Below are 16,780 nucleotides of genomic sequence, written 5' to 3' on the forward strand. Positions count from 1 at the left end.
TGTTGCAGGTATCACATTGCTTCCATCGCTGTAATCCAAATCTTAAAACATAATTTTGGAAATTTTAAAATATCCATTTATGCAAACAATCCTTTTTCATTTTGTTTACAACTGGTATTTTCCATTAGATAAGCTTGTTTCTACTTGAAGATACGTGTCGATTTGTTTTGTGAATTCTTTTTTACATATTTTTTTTTAACAATATTAGCATAAAGGATAATAACGTTGGTTGGTAGTTCAAATATAGAAACGAATGAACAATGCGTATTCCCTACGTTATGTTAACCTAGTAGCAGCATATACGTAGATTACTCAAGTTCGAAACTGGGAAACGTGCGGAAAACACTATGTCACTAGATTCCATCAAATAAAAAGGTAATCATTATGTCCGATCCCCTTTAGATGACGGGGCGAAGATGGCCCATGGCTCACAAACCAAGTCTCGGGCTTCAGTAAAGGAGCACTTATGCCTTACCATAGAAAACCACGTTGCCTTCATCAGCCTACCAAATCCCGACGCGACAAGTAGGATCCAATCTATAAAAAAATCAAAATTAGGTAGGGATGCTAAGTTATTGAATTATATTTCCATACAGTATTATTTAAACATACTTTAAATCAATTTGCAAATTTAACTTCAATGTTAGGTTAAAAATGTTCCTTTATTGACATATGATTTTTTTTCCACTAAATTTCATTAAATTGTGTGACCAAATTTATTAAACTCTTTGTTCAGCTCATATTAGAACAACATCGCCTATTGTAAATTATATTTTAGCTCAACTGAGCAAATTGTGCTTATAAGTTTTTTCAGATGGCCATATTTCTACGTACTTCGTTAGTCATGCGTTTTCAATATTAAACTTTTTAGCACTCTTGAAGAAACATTTTTCATACCATCTTCATGAAAATCACATTAGGATCAATCCAGTGAAACATAAAGAACCGTTGCATAATTCATGTTATGTTATTTTACCTTTATATCAAAACAACGTATATCCTTACCGTTATGTTATGTTAAAACGTTTCTTTATTTGCGTTATAACATTTTCCTAAAAATTCATTTCATTTTATTACCAAATTTATTACACTCTTTGTTTGGCTCATATTATAACAACATGATCAATGGTGAATTAATTGTTGTTATCACTTGATCTCAGTTTGGGCATAATTTATTGGTAATTCGTTTATCATTGTTAATGGTCTTGAATAAACAATATATCATGACAAGGTGCATAGGGCCCAGGGCGGCTCACCATCCCCGTCTTGGGCTTCCGTACAGGAGCAGTCATGTGTTATCATGGAGAACAGAACAAAAATTCCTCCATAAGCCTACCAAATCCCGATTCTGACACTGTTGGAGTCAGCGTTCATGGTCAGGGAAAGCGAAAAAATGCGACAAGTAGAAACCAGTCTACAAACAAATAAAAAAATAGGGAAGGGATATTAAGTTACTTAATATTATTTCCATACAGTATTATTTAAACAAACTATATATAAATTTGAAACTCTTACTTCAATGTTATTTTAAAAAATTCCTTTATTGGCATTAGGACTTTTGTTTCCTTTAATTCATTAAATTGTGTTATCAAATTCATTACACTCTTTATTAAATATAAGAACAACATGACCATTTTGTAAATTATATTTTAAGCTCAACTGAGCAAAATATGCTAATAAGCTTTTTCAGATGGCATGGCAATATTTTTTTGTACTTCGTTAGTCATGCATTGTCAATATTTTACCTGTTAACGCTCTTGAAGAAACATGTATGATACCAACTTAATAGCAATCGAATAAGGATAAACCCTGTGAAACAGGAAGATCCGTTTTATAGTAAATGTCATCTTATTTTATCTTTCATCAACTCATGCAAATCAACCGCATACATCTTTAGAACAACATAGGACATGTTTCGTTTAGCCTTGTTAGATTGTCTAATATTTTCGTACTTCGTAAGTCATATGTCGTCAACAGTAACTTTGTTAACACACTAGAATAAACATTTATTATACGATCTGCATACAATTTTGTCAGCTGAATCATCGCCATGATATCTCTGCCGAGTAATAAACTGGGTCATATTAATTCAACAACTAAGTAACTAGGGCAAATTAAAGAATTAAATAAAAAGTTAGTTAGTTAGTTTTAGTTTTGTATACATGTCAAGAATTTTACAGTTCAATATAATGTATGCATGACATAATCGTAACATTAAATCTAAATACTACGATATAGCTAACATTCTTACTTCAAGTGTGAATGGTTTCATTTATCACAGATCTAACAAATATAACTACATGATGTATGCACAGGATAACCCGTTAAACATAGACATGCAGACACGGATAAGCTCATTTCCAACGGGGTCTCTGGATTATGTCAAACAGGTCTTATAAGTAACTATAAATGTATAGTTTTTACAGTTCTTAATATAAAAACGACATGATCAAACACATTATTCTTTTACATATTGAGTGAGACTTTCAAAAGTTGATATGATAATACAAAGACATACATATTAGCATGAAAATAAGCAAATTTATAAACTAAAACAAATCTAAAAGTAAAAATACATGGAATTCTCGTCTACCTTCATTTCATTCAATAGATGTTTCTTTACAAGTTTCTGAAAAGTAAATTTCGATTTGATGGACTTTATATTATCGAAAAAGAATTTCAATCCTTAATACCATTGTAGTAAAATGAAGAACTAGTGAAGCCATCAACTTCAGGTACATACAAATTAAATATTGATTTATTCCCATACTGATGGACATCTGTACATTTGACAAAATTGTCTTTCATATAGCTCGGGCATTTATTGTAGAAAATCTTATGGATATGGTTAAGTCGAAGTTGCTTGCATCTTTGCTCAACGTTCAATAAACCAAGATCTTCAAAATTTGATACACCAAGTTATGTTCTACAGTGTGAATTGTTGGTAAAACGAACCATTTTATTTTGGACTATTTGTAGCTTGTGCTAGAGCTGTTTCGTGAGCCCACAATATCATAAAGAGGATGCATAATCTAATTGGCATTATATTAAAGAATTACATAAGCTTCTTCTAAGACTTTTATTTAACAAAGCACTTTGTCTATATACAAATTTAAGTCTAGAGTTAACCTTCTTGACGATATTATTTACAATAGAAGTACCAGACAAGTCAGCATCGAACATCGAACCAAGATTTTTACATGCGTTTGAGATTTTATAACATGATCATTACATTGTATATTAAAATTGTCCACTTTAGTGACTTTACTTTTCGAACCAAAAAGAATACACTATGTTTTGCCTAGATGGAGGGATAGCTTATTGTCTATTAACCACTTACTACAGGACTCGGGCTCTTTGCCTAAAACTTGACTGATGGTACTAGGATCTGTATGTGAATACAAAATTGCATTATCATCAGCATAGATTATTAATTTACAGTTGGATGATATACTTGTTTTTATATCATTAATGCAATTCAAAAATTAGAGAGGATCCAGTATGCTCCCTTTGGTAACTCCACACACATCCGGTTCGAAAACCGTTTTAGCGGCATAAACATGCTGCACAGACTGCGCCCTATCAGTTAGGTACGAGTAAAACCACTCCACAAACTCCATTCCCATCGCATGAAGCTTTTGACACAGTATGTCATTATCTACTGTGTCGAAGACCTTCTGTAGACCCAACATAATCTTACCAGTAAACAAGTCCTTGCTGGTCTGTCCACGCATATGATCCGACAGGTGAATAAGAGAGGAGTCAGTGGAGTAGTTCCTCCTAAAGCCACTCGGATACTCATACAACAGACCTTGCTTCACTAGAACGGATTCCAACTGGTTAAATACAGCTCTCTCTAAAAGTTTTAAAACAATGGACAAAATACTAACCGGTCTATAATTAGAAACCTCGGACCTATTGTCTTTCTTATACAGTGGTTTCACCTTATCACTTTTCTAATCAGTGGGAACTGCATTGTTAACAATAGAGCTATTTATCAAAAATGTAATATGAGTTTTGATACAAGAAGCAGAATCTTTTAAAAATATGGCCGGAATATCGTCTTACCCAGTACTCTTTGAACAATTCAATTTGCTTAACCTTTTGTAAACAAAATCTTCAGAAACTGTTTGAAGTTTAAACGAATTGTGAGCAGGATTTATTTCTCTGTAAAATGATTTAAAAATGCTAGATGTTGTATTGAATAGATTTGGAGCAGCAGGAAGCTTATCAACTAGTGCTGAAGCAACAGTTGTGAAAAAATGGTTAAAATGATTGGCTACTGTTTAAGCTTTAAAATACAGGTTGCCCTCTATTTTTAAAACTACGAGGTGAGGATTTACTATTATTACTATGACCTAACGATTTTAAATGACACCACAGACTTTGAGGATTGTGTTTGTTTTCTTCTAATTGACTACAAATATATTCTGCCTTTGCTTTCTTCACATACCTTTGGAACTTATTTCTTTATGAACAAAACAATTTAAAACGTGACTTGTTATTAGTTTTCTTAATTATTTACATAATGTAGTCCCTATGTTTAATTATTTATAAAATATTCGAATCCATCCATGGATATGTTCTCTGCTTTAAACGAACTTCTTTGGTTGGAGCTATATTCTTCAAAACTGTCCAAAATTTGTCTTTGAAAAATAACCAAGATTCTTGTACAGTGTCAGCAGTAAACATACAATTCCAATCACAATTGTTAAGTTTGTTAATAAAAATGTATACAGTATAAGTTTGCATACACCGAACATGAACTGTGTTATGCTAACTTATGTTTTCTTTGGTAGTTTTTCTTGTACAATATACTGGGAAATGGTCACTAAGATTTATGGGTAAAGTACCAGATTGAGAAACTTAATCATTTTGATACGATCTAAAATCGATGAAGTTGTTTCAGGTATTCTAGTAGGATGAGCAATCAGTTGTTTCAGGTTAAATATTTCTAATAAAATTTCACATTTTTTAAACAGTGAACAGATTTTGTTTTTAAAACAAATATTGAAATCACCTAAAATAAACCATTCAATATCAGATCGTTAATTCGATAAAATGTTTTCTAAATGTTCCGTAAAATAATTTTGATTTGGAGGCCGGTAGCAAGAACAAATCAGAAAAGGTTTAGTTTTTACAAAAAGCAATATTTTCATTTATAAATAAGCACACTCCTCATCCATTACGATGTTTGTCTCTACGCTAACTAGGCTTGCTAACAATATGGAAGTCACCCTTATTAAAAGCGGTCAGAATATCTGCTGTAATGATATATCAGCGGATTGTGATAAGGGTTCCGTTTTTCTTTAAATCAGCACGCTAGGTCCAGTTGAAAATAAATCAAGTGCTTCAGGTGCCGGTAAAATATGTCTTTTATGGCTTTAGTTAAACCTTCCTAACAGTCTAGAAGTCACAGTTTAAGTTTCATCATCACGAATCTCTCTCTAAACTTTTGTTCTTATGATATCAGAGCAAAAATAGAAAAGTGTTCCGATCTGTCGGAAAAACCGCCAATTAGTCTCGGTGCAATTTACCGTAATTGAAACAAAGGTTTACTCTTTTGAAGCCACATGCTTGAAAACTTTTAACGGCATTTGCTCCAAATGCCTGTTCTAATAATCTTTGTATTGTGTTTTAAAATAGCTTTAAAAAAGTATGTGTATTTTTTAAAATATGGCTCCTGCGAGATGCAAAGCTTGTAATTTCGGCTATAGTGTACATTTTTAACACACGTTTAAATAGCCTCTTTTTGAGGAATATTTCAACAATCAGAAAAGTACTAAAATATAATCATATTAAAGTGTCTTTTATAGTTTTCTTTATGATGTTGAAGGTTCAAGAACAAAAAGGCAATGATAATGAAAATGTATATGCCAAAGAATAAAAAGAAGAAGGAGAAGACGAATATGATGATAATAATAATGATAATGATGATGATGATGATGATGACTGACTTTTAACTTAATATTTATCTTAAAACAGAAATATACATTTTGTGTTGGAGATAATTTTAATGACCAAACCTCTGTCCTTATAATGTGTCTATAAATTAAATCCTTATGTTTCTTATGCCTTTTTATTCTTTCGAAGTTAAACTTCTCAGAATTGTTTAGTTCGTTCCGGTCATAGTTTAGCGCCTTAGAGCTCGTGACACTCATGTATAAAATAAACTGTTTAAAATACTTGACAAATACCGACACTGACGATTAAATTCATCATTACCATGTAATAACACAAATCCTTCAGTTCTTTATAACATGGATCCTTTCGTTATTTTGAGTGTAACTCCAAATGATGAAAATGGTATATGGGGAACCTACTGAGCTTCAAAAAGTTCTTGTTTCTTTTCATTTTAGATATCTATAAGGAATGCACACTAGGAAGCTCCTTAGTGTATCAACCTGATAGCCCTTTTGGGCACAACATCCCTAGACCATCTACTGTAAAACACGATGAAGTCTACGAAGAAATAACCGCAAGTAAGAAGCGTTTAGTTATTTGATTGTATTCTCATACATAACCATGAACAAACTGTATACTGATGTGTATCTCTTAATTTAATGTTTAGTTTAACAAACCCATTTACCTTATTGATAGAATTTTTTTCTTAATTGTTCACATGTGGCACATAATTTATGGAATTCTGTTTTGGATCACATGATCACACATATATTAATACTTACTTGTCTTCCTAGCTTAAATTAGCATAATGTGCTCATGATGAGAATTTAAGATCGCCATCGCCGTATTTCGTCGTGTGTTGGTTGTCTTCAATATCTACTTTGCTAAAACTCTAGTAGCCGTGTGTATTGGCCCATCTTCATGATTATGCTTGTATGATTTGATATGACAGTGTAAGGATAACATGCATCGAAAAGAACCGGTGAGACTGATCCGATATTGTATTTTTTATAATGATTTTGGAAACTGAAGAGAACAGTTTAGTAATTGTTGGAGTAACATGTTATACAAATAAGTGTGTAGTTATGATCTTCATATATGTTTTTGTATAAATTGTAACGAAATTTATATTACGACCGAAAGGGTTATTTCTTCGATGAATAACATGTAAATGTTATCAAAGAAATATATATTCGCATAGATAAAGCCACCATATATCTTCAAACAGTATGAATTTAAATTGAGAATGCATGCCAACAGTCTAAATGCCATGTGAAGATTGACACATCATTGTTGACAATATCTTCTAAACATCAGATTACAGGCGCAGCGTTTTATTAGTGGGGTATGTAGAGTTTGAATTCATTAGTGCTGTTCCGTTATGTTTTCGGCGCGTATGAATTCAATACTAACCTGATAAACTTTGCAAATTCCATTTAAATTGAGACAGTGAATCTTGTTAACTCTTTATTAGGTCGATTTTGTCCGTAGAAAGAAGGTTATCAGTTCACCTAATATTGACAATGCTCAGGTCAATTTATGAAGCATGTACTTGATTTTATATGTGATATGTGTTGTTAAAACATTCCTACTCTGTACATGGTGTTTGTTGGAGATGAGAGGGCGAGGTTATAAATCCGATATCAATCGGCAAATTTAATTTGTTCATAATTAGTTACCTTTCTTTGTAGCTCAGTATCTTGAACGTCAACGCAGTGCTCGGATGACATATAAAGGTACTTTGCTCTTGGAACGTCCGTAATATGTTATGAAAGCCGATATTAGTGATTCTTTATCATCCCCTCAGACAACGCAGGGTTGCATGTCTTATATTTTAACGCATGAGCAACTTGTTACTCGTTTTTAATTACTGTGTGGAAAAATCAATATTGATGGCATAGCAAACTTGATTTATGTTTAATGTGAAACGGTTGTTATACAAGTTGTGCACGTACGTTAAGATCTTGTGTTCAAATATTTGACTGTATTGGCGATAAATCTTTATACAATAGTCTTATTTAAATTCCAAGTGTTTTACTTTATGTAGTTTGCAAATCTGGAGTTGTTTTTGAACAGTGAGAAACATTGTTAGCGAACTGTACAAAATCGCATAGGCGGCTTCGAGTATCGAAAATGTTATCGCCTTGCTAAAATTAAGTTTAAGTATTCAAACACGTAGTACACATATTTCACGCTCATTTTACCGCTGAATACTGATTAATGCTCAAGCAACTCATCCAGAGATCTTTGTCAAATTAACCTCCCTTGAGGACGTCACTTCCAGAATCAGACAGATGGGTCTCGAGTCTTGTAGTCTCATACTCGGTAGGTAGTGCTGTCCTAGGTATTGGACTTAATTACATGGTTCTTAATTCCTGATCGTATGTTTAAGTTAAATCAATTCAACGCTAAAATAAAAAAAAATGTGATACATATTGGAAAATCCATACGTGTATACCGTTAGACAATTATTAACACATTTAAGCGACCTCATTTATGTGTCATAAAATAATAAAGGTATCTTCCATTTTAACTAAACACATAATAGCTTTATAAACTGTATTATTCACCACTCGCGGTCCAGGTCCATGCATTTATCTTGATTTCTTTCCCTGGGTTTAAGGCATTGATTTCACGGAGAGTAATCAGAATCAGGGTCGCCGCACGTTTGGAGGCCACAATCTGCATCACCTGTCCAAGCCTAAGCCAAACCCGTACCAACAGGTAAGGAGGTCAAAAAAGGATACAACAAAGCAACAAATATTAGCGAACATTGAATTATACTTAATATTAAACAACGATATATTTGTTCATCAACCACTCGTAAACTGTGAGAGTGTTGCTAAGCTCATACTTTTTGAAAATGTTTAGAATGCGTTTGGACATCTTACAGTGATCTCACGGCTGTCAAACGTGTTTGATTGCTACTTAAAAGGTGTAATCTTATAATGTTATTAAATGAAAAAAATGGAACAATATTAGATAGTAACCAAACATGTTCACTCATTTACTACAATGTACACATAAATACATGTCGTGCGCGTGTCATGTGTGCTATTATCTTACGGCATACTTCCGCCTAAACCATTTAATCTAGGCCGTGGAGCCACAATTCTGACAAAAGTTCATCGTTAAGTTTCTAGCCTCGCAACCTTAAATACTTAACTATTGCCATTATTTTTCCGCTCTGTACTTAAACTGGTCCTTCCTAAACAATGCCCGCACAGCGAGTATGTGCGTGTTTTGAAGTTTAAAATGGTATTTCGCGCATAAGGCTGAGGAAGGTGTGGACACATCTACACGGCGAGCTGTTCGACCCATTTTATAATTGAAGAGTTAAGCCAAAGTTAGCGAAGATTACTCATGCATCTGTGCGTGTATTTTGTACTGAAAAAATGCCTCCACAAGAAAAACAGAATATGTCATATAAGTTTGATCCAACAATGTCCTTAGCTTAAATATACGGTTACCGTCGTTTACACTTATAGGTACACGATGCATTATGTAGGCAAATGCATTTTGATCTAATATAATTTCCGTAATAACAATCAAAAGCTGTCTCCTTTAGGTGATCTCTATACTGGGTGAAACTATGGAATCTTTCAATGATGATGGGTCCATTCCTGTGTTTGGATTCGGTGACTTTGAAACCAAGAATTCCAAAGTATTCACTTTCCTGAGTAAGGTAAATGTGAAAAACATGCCAGATAACCGGTATTCCAAGACGAGATTACTGGGCTTACTAGTTGTACCGAGATTTATGTGATACTCCTATGCATATTCTCGTGTAAGAAATATCACATATTTAGCTTGGTTATTGCCCTTGATTGTATTGCTCTATTGAAAAAACAGGTATCACACTTTAGCCGTGGTCTGGATTAGGTAGTAGCTACTAAGTCAATTTTATTTGTAAAACACTTTTAATGTGAACGATAATGTTGGCAAACTTCACAATTTATTATGTAGCGTTTTTGTTATATTTCATTGTTCGTTTTTAAGCAAAAACAATAAAATTCCTGTCGCAACTAAAATTGTCTTTCATGCTTTCTTTGTGACAACATGATTCATATAGATAAATATTGTTCCCTATGTCGGTCTAATGATCAACATACATTTATCAGCGGCTATAATCAATCAATGCCAGTAACAAGATATATGTGTTTAAGTTTTAGTTGCTTGAATGCTTAGAGTCCTTTCGAGCAGTGATGTATTTTCGGACGACATTCCTGCCACGAGGAAAAGCAGCTATAAATGATATTCTTATAAATTTCAAATATTTATTTCCAGACAATGTTTTAAATTAAAAAGCATTCATTGTTGACTTGTTATAAAACATTCAATTACATTAACTAAACTATCTGAATTCATTATCTGTTTTGGGTATATTGAAACATACCAGATATATATCTGTGTATCATTGCCTGTGTGTGGCATTTTGTTTTCAAAAACAAATTGCTAAATATGTGTGTTGTCACCGTCAAAGGAACTAAATCATCAACAGGAAGAGTTGCATCAATAAAAAGAAGTAAATGTTAAACATCAATATCCCCCATATTGCCGTTAACATAACCATCGATATTACGAAATACAAACAAATACCTCTGTTTGACGCCAGGGTTACTGCTCCGGTTTTCGTGAAGTGTTGAGCGCCTACGAGAGCGTGGTCGGGCGAGTTAGCCTCAGCGGTCCCACAAACTTTGCACCTATCATCAACATAGCTATCCGTATCGTCGAGCTTACCAGATTGGTAAGTAGGCCAAGCAAGCGGTGAGTGGTATCATGTTGATCCGCTCGGGCGAAGAGCATCTGGCTTGAATTCCTTTTTTTCAGAAGTTAAGGGCGTTGTTTATTCAATGTCATGACATTTCTAAAATTAAGATCAATGTCATACCGCTTCATGATTTCACTTACAGTTCCACACTCTCGTCATTGTCTCAGACGGCCAGAAGGTGTCAGAGCAGGCGACACGTGACGCAATTGTAGAGGCATCAAACTGGCCACTCTCCATCATCCTCGTCGGCGTTGGTGATGGGCCATGGACACAGATGCAAGAGTATGAAGACAGCTTTCCGACGCGAAAGTTTGACAATTTTCAGTTTGTCCACTTTGAAAGCAGGTTTCCAATTGCGAAATTCGCTTTCTCAGCGCTGATGAAAATTCCGGACCAGTACAAACGGATCAAGGAACTCGGGCTTTTGAAGTTTTCAAACACTGAGCTTGATATAGATAATGGTTTTACACGATACTTTTAGTTGTATAATTCTGCTTACGTTATTTACAGTTGCTATTTTGTATCATGTATACAACAACTGTTTTCTGTCATTCAATTCCAAGTATGATACTATTAATGCTTTTGAGAAAAGTGGAATTTTGGGACGCAACCATACCAACATAATACATAATGCTCGCTTAGTAATATAAAATCTTGTTATCTAAGTAACCACGCCCACGCTCGAAATCTAAAATGTGACATACTGTTGTTTTGCAATAATCAAGAAGATGTCAAAGACGATGATTCAAAAAAAAGAAAGTACTATTAATTAGCACACTGACAGTATATGTTAGTCGTCTTTTTATAATTTAAGGTTCATAAAACAGTATAATAATGCAAATTTATGTACTGTGTTGTCAACATAACATATTAACATAATATCATAGTTATATTTTGTGGCTTATTTTGCGTATATTATTTTTTGCACACGAACACAATTTATTATGTTTTTGAATTCATACAAGTTAAAGTTATTACGGTAGCTTTTCTTAAAGCTATAGACGCTCTTCATATGAGATATTAAGCCGGTCTGTGAAGTATCGATGCATGTTGATTAATTAACTTATTTTGTATCGATCGTGTTTCCGCACATTATTTACATTATTTTAAATTTCGAATATTAAGTATTTCGAAACATTCGAAAATATTCTGCTTTCTCAACGACACCAAATTATACACGGTTACCACTTGTTGATTATACTGCTTATATGATGCTGATTATACTGCGGATATGACGTAATTCCCATTGTAGCATTCGTTGCATGGCTTATTTCGATTGTTCAACTATATGTAAACGACGCAAAAATGGCACTTTCGATCCCTTGAGATTTCAATGCAACATCACTTCTTATACTATTGAAATTTAATAATGTTAGTGTCTAGTGTAAATGTACATGTATATGTATAATTAATACATACATTATTTGCGATGAAATGCCGTTTTGAAATGGCTGTATAAATGTTGACATACCACACGTCATAATTTCCGTTCGATCTATTTAGAAGTAAAGCGTTTGCAGCGAACATGGATTCCGACAAAAGAGGACATAACAATCAATAGCGGTTACATTACAATATATTAACGAGATTATCGATAAAGAAATATTTATTAAGTAACTTATCACATTAACTGGAAATAAGTTAGCTGCAAGGTTGGTTCATTTTACAGGCATTAATATATATGTCAATTAAAACAAATATGTACTTGAAGGTTCCCTTTATATATTCATCTCCCAGTTTAAAGTTCGAAAATGATTGTTTCCAATTATGTTGTTAACTGATTGACATGCTTAAATTCCCAAAATGTATGTTTAATAGTTTTAATATTATTATTTGTACCTATGATTATATGTACAATTCTGTATTGAAACAGCTGTAAATACAAAACGGCATATATAAATAAGATTCCATCTTGTGTCAATATAATTACCAATATTTGACATGTACACAATTGAGAAGAATGGTTTTTGGTTATTATGTCATGCACATGTGTTGCAGCCTTTGTGTTTACTAAGATGGACCTTAAACTTGTGGGGATCAACGGATTTGAGCATTTGAGCTTCATGTATCCTATCACTTCGTTAATAGTTCCTAGGAAGAATAAGAAAGTTGCAATGCAACTGTTAAGTTCGCAAATTTAATAAAAACTGAACAATGTTAAAAGTTCAACGTTGTGCTTTTAAACCAAATTAACGCTTTTTTCAAACTATGCTTTTCAAAATACTCCTTTTCAACAAGTGTTATATCCGGATTATAGAATAATCAATTTTGAAGCAAAAGCTGATGTTTAACTTTTTCTTCTCTACACAGATCAAAACTTGATTTCCGTGTATCTTTTCAAAATTGATTTTATATCTTGCATATACATTTTCAGGGAAGTGCCGCCACAATGGTGAAATTTTTGAAATTCAACAATTTTTATTTTCACTAATAATTGTTTATGAGAAAGACAATTTTTGTAAATTTTGACTCAACGTGCATGCAACATTTGGCATGTGTTTATTTTTAGATGTTCTTAGTACATGTACATATTTTACCTTTTATTGACCTTTTTATTTATCTTTTAAAAATGTAACATCAAACGTATATTAGTTTATTTTAAAACATATAATACATGGCGTGTTTTAATGTGTATACATATTTTACCAGTTGAATTCCATTATCATTAAGCAGTAAAACAAGAATAATTCAAATTAGAAAACTAGTTGAATCCAATATAGTGTTTTATATTCTAAATGATTTACTTCGTAAGTTTATGTTTATATATGAATTTAGGTAATACACCTTAAAATATAGGTATGTCTGCCTGTCTAATTATCATTTAATAAATTCTGAAAAAAAAATATGTTTTTGTATTGAAATACTTTTGTGTTGGTCATGCCCGGGGAAAGCGGGATATATCAATCACATTATCCGAGTGATATCGCGTGCGTTTGTGCGTCCGAGCTTGTCTAAACTGTAATTGACATGTCGCCATTTCCTAGACAAGCTATGTCTAGGTTCACTTTTATTTCAACGAGTTTCTTTTGTTTTCCTCTTTACAAAACGTTGATTAAAATGGTTAAGCGGTGTCAATGGGGGTTATGTAACTCGGACAATCGATATCCTGAAAGATTAGTTGGTGGCATTGAATTTATATTGTTACCAAAGCCAAAAAGATATCTTGAGAAGTGATATATAGATATAAAGATATATATAGATATATAAAGGCATGCGGTCGTCCCCACGAACAACTGAACGTCAACACTGTCAAAGACAATTACAATATCTTACTATCGAATATACAAGCAGATTTAAATCTGATCATCACATAATAGTTCATTTTTTAAAATAGCTTTATTATTTACTAGGTGATTATTAGAAGCAATGTGTATCTGCATTACTTTAAGAGAAATAAACCCCAGCATGAAGCTTAATTCATGCTGTGTTTTATTACTCTGATTGTAATGCACTTTTGTGTCATTATACATGTTATTAGAAGGTGACACGTGATATCATATCTTAATAACGATATCTACACATGTGCAGACATGTGATGTCACCAATAAACGCTTTTTATCCACACTTGCAGATCGAATGTCTAGTTCTCATTTTTTCAACGAGTTTCGTGTTTTTTGTTCGAACAAAAACGGAAATGTAATATGGCAAAAAATGGTGTAAATAGGGTTTATGTAACTCTGACATTCGGTATTCAGAAAGATAAGTTAGATGAATTAAATATAAACCTTTTCCAACGCGAAAATGCGGTCTTGACAAGAGCGAGTGGAAACTTCAATGTGTAGAATTACCGAGATCCCACTTATAGAACATAGATTTATTTCAAAACTGGACATGTCATATAAGAAATAACTAAGCATTATTAAGTATGAATTAAATGACGTGTGCAAGTAAAATAATAGAGAATATTGGTACCCACTTTGCGTAACTTAACGAAATACCAGTTATAAATCGAGTTTATTAGTGTGTCAGAAAAAAAGTGAAAACCAGTTTATGTTACTATTTAAATAAAAACGTATTACTGATATCATCAATACACGAGGTAACTTTTGGGAAGTCGGTACCTGTACCAGCGTCTGAAACTGGTAGCTTTTAAGTAGCCCGACCGAAATCCCCTTCACAGAACGCTCATTTATATCAGACAGTGACCAAACTGGTTGTGCTGTTTTGCAATTTCAATTATAGTGTTTGATAAATGTCCAGTAAGCAATTTTTAATATTATTAATTTCACTTTTATACGTAATAACATGTTGGATTTAGGTACCCACTCGGCGTCAGATAAACTTCACCGAAATCCCAGTTATAAAGCACGGTTTCGTGTCAAATACACGGACGGAAAATGTGTCGTTAATATTTTCGTACATAACATGAGTTAATACAAGTTTAGAAGTGTTAATTTATTGCTAATTCCACCATGACAAGTAGTAACAGGTTCGATTTTGGTAATAGCGCGCAAGCGTTTGAGAACTTGTTTTATGTACCGAAAAACCCGTTATAAGTAGATGATGTTCTCTATAAATAATATTATTTGCATTTGCATAATAACTTAATGACACAAACCCCATTTACAAGTGTTTTATGGTGTGAAAAAGTCCATAAAAATCATCCGGGATATCGCGTAAATCTATATGCAATCTATAAGCAAAGAAGCCATGTTTGTGTTAGCTTGTCTAGGATTGCTAACCGCTAAGCCACGCGATTAATCGTGCGGATCGAGCATCGTCCAGGCGAGATGTCAATTCAGTTATGCTTAGCTCGGTTTTTTTCGGGACAAAAAAGCAAGAGGCCATAGTCACAAGTAGGCGGGTCGGTAACCCACAACCAAACATATATAATGACTTTATCATTCCCCTTGAGGTGTATATCTTGTTCCAAAAGTCTCCAAAAATACAAGCTACAACTATAAATAATTTTTAACAAACATACTTTATCATGATATTTTGTCAAATGACAGTATTCTTGCGATAATTACGTTTTTAACTTGATTAATTTTTATAATATTGTATTATTTAGTTAATTCAATTGCAAAAACATTTGAATGTTATTCTCTTTTACGTTTAAATTCAGTGCTGGAAAACTGACGCTACACACAGTGGATAATCGTGGAATAATTAATTAATGACTAATAATTAAGTATTTAATAACGATTATTTCAAACGCCTTTTTAGTTTAATTAAAAAAATTGATATAATTGTTGGTCAGAATGATGAAACTATATATATATATATATATATATATATATATATATATTCACACATACCTTCACTTACGGGGTCACTGAATGAGACCATGGTGAGGGGCAGAGTCGGAAACCCGCAAATGTGTATATCGAAACCCACAAATGTGTATATCAAGTCTATAAAAATGCCCCTTTACAATAATATATAATTATATATAATGCCCCTTTACTTAGTATATATGTATAAATTGTAATGGGGGTCTTCAGAAGCCAACAAATATATAGATCTAGATATATATACATATGTTAACAGTATCTATAAAATCTCTTAATACGGTGTACTAGGACGGCATGGCGGACGATTGAAGGCCGGGTTCAAGCAATCCTATAGTCCACTTGTCTCCCATCACGAGTTAACTAAAACTCTGTATCGGAAATGTTATTGAAACACAAGAAATACGAGCCGCATCACATGATAAGATACCTTCGGACACTGCGACCTACATTGACCCAGACAACAGGGTCTGGCGGTGGCTAAAACAACATCTACTCTTTCACTTGACTTGCCAACCTAATCATTGACCCCACATGACACAAAATCGAACTTGGCTTACATATTGTCCAGACAAACATTCTGACCAAGTTTTATGACAATTGATGCAAGAATGTGACCACTAAAGTGTTAACAAGTTTTTTTTAATATAATATTAAACCTAGTGATCTACTTTTTCCCCAACCAAGCATGTCCCAAATTAAAACCGGACACATATTGAATTTTAAATACCAGAAACATAAATATCCATGTCTCTGTAAATACATTTATACCAAGTTTCATCTAGATTGATTCAAAAAGGTGGCTTCCGGAGTGTTAACAAGATTTTTCTAGGATTTGACCTGGTTTTCGACAAAAAGAAATAAAACACTTCAG

The 16,780-nt window shown here is 33.1% G+C and overlaps 1 protein-coding gene across 1 annotated transcript in view; it reads left to right on the forward strand.

Annotated features, from left to right (window-relative positions):
• Positions 1 to 11,156, forward strand: part of LOC127835591 (uncharacterized) — a 28,618-nt gene extending 17,462 nt beyond the window's left edge. The window contains exons 7-13 of the mRNA XM_052362026.1: positions 403 to 558; positions 6,360 to 6,482; positions 7,596 to 7,640; positions 8,528 to 8,628; positions 9,473 to 9,589; positions 10,520 to 10,651; positions 10,818 to 11,156. Coding sequence (XP_052217986.1) covers positions 403 to 558; positions 6,360 to 6,482; positions 7,596 to 7,640; positions 8,528 to 8,628; positions 9,473 to 9,589; positions 10,520 to 10,651; positions 10,818 to 11,156 — 1,013 coding nt within the window. The remainder of the gene's footprint in view (positions 1 to 402; positions 559 to 6,359; positions 6,483 to 7,595; positions 7,641 to 8,527; positions 8,629 to 9,472; positions 9,590 to 10,519; positions 10,652 to 10,817) is intronic.
• Positions 11,157 to 16,780: the final 5,624 nt, after the last annotated feature.

The sequence above is a fragment of the Dreissena polymorpha genome, chromosome 6 (assembly GCF_020536995.1).
Source record: "Dreissena polymorpha isolate Duluth1 chromosome 6, UMN_Dpol_1.0, whole genome shotgun sequence".
NCBI classification, from domain to species: domain Eukaryota; kingdom Metazoa; phylum Mollusca; class Bivalvia; order Myida; family Dreissenidae; genus Dreissena; species Dreissena polymorpha.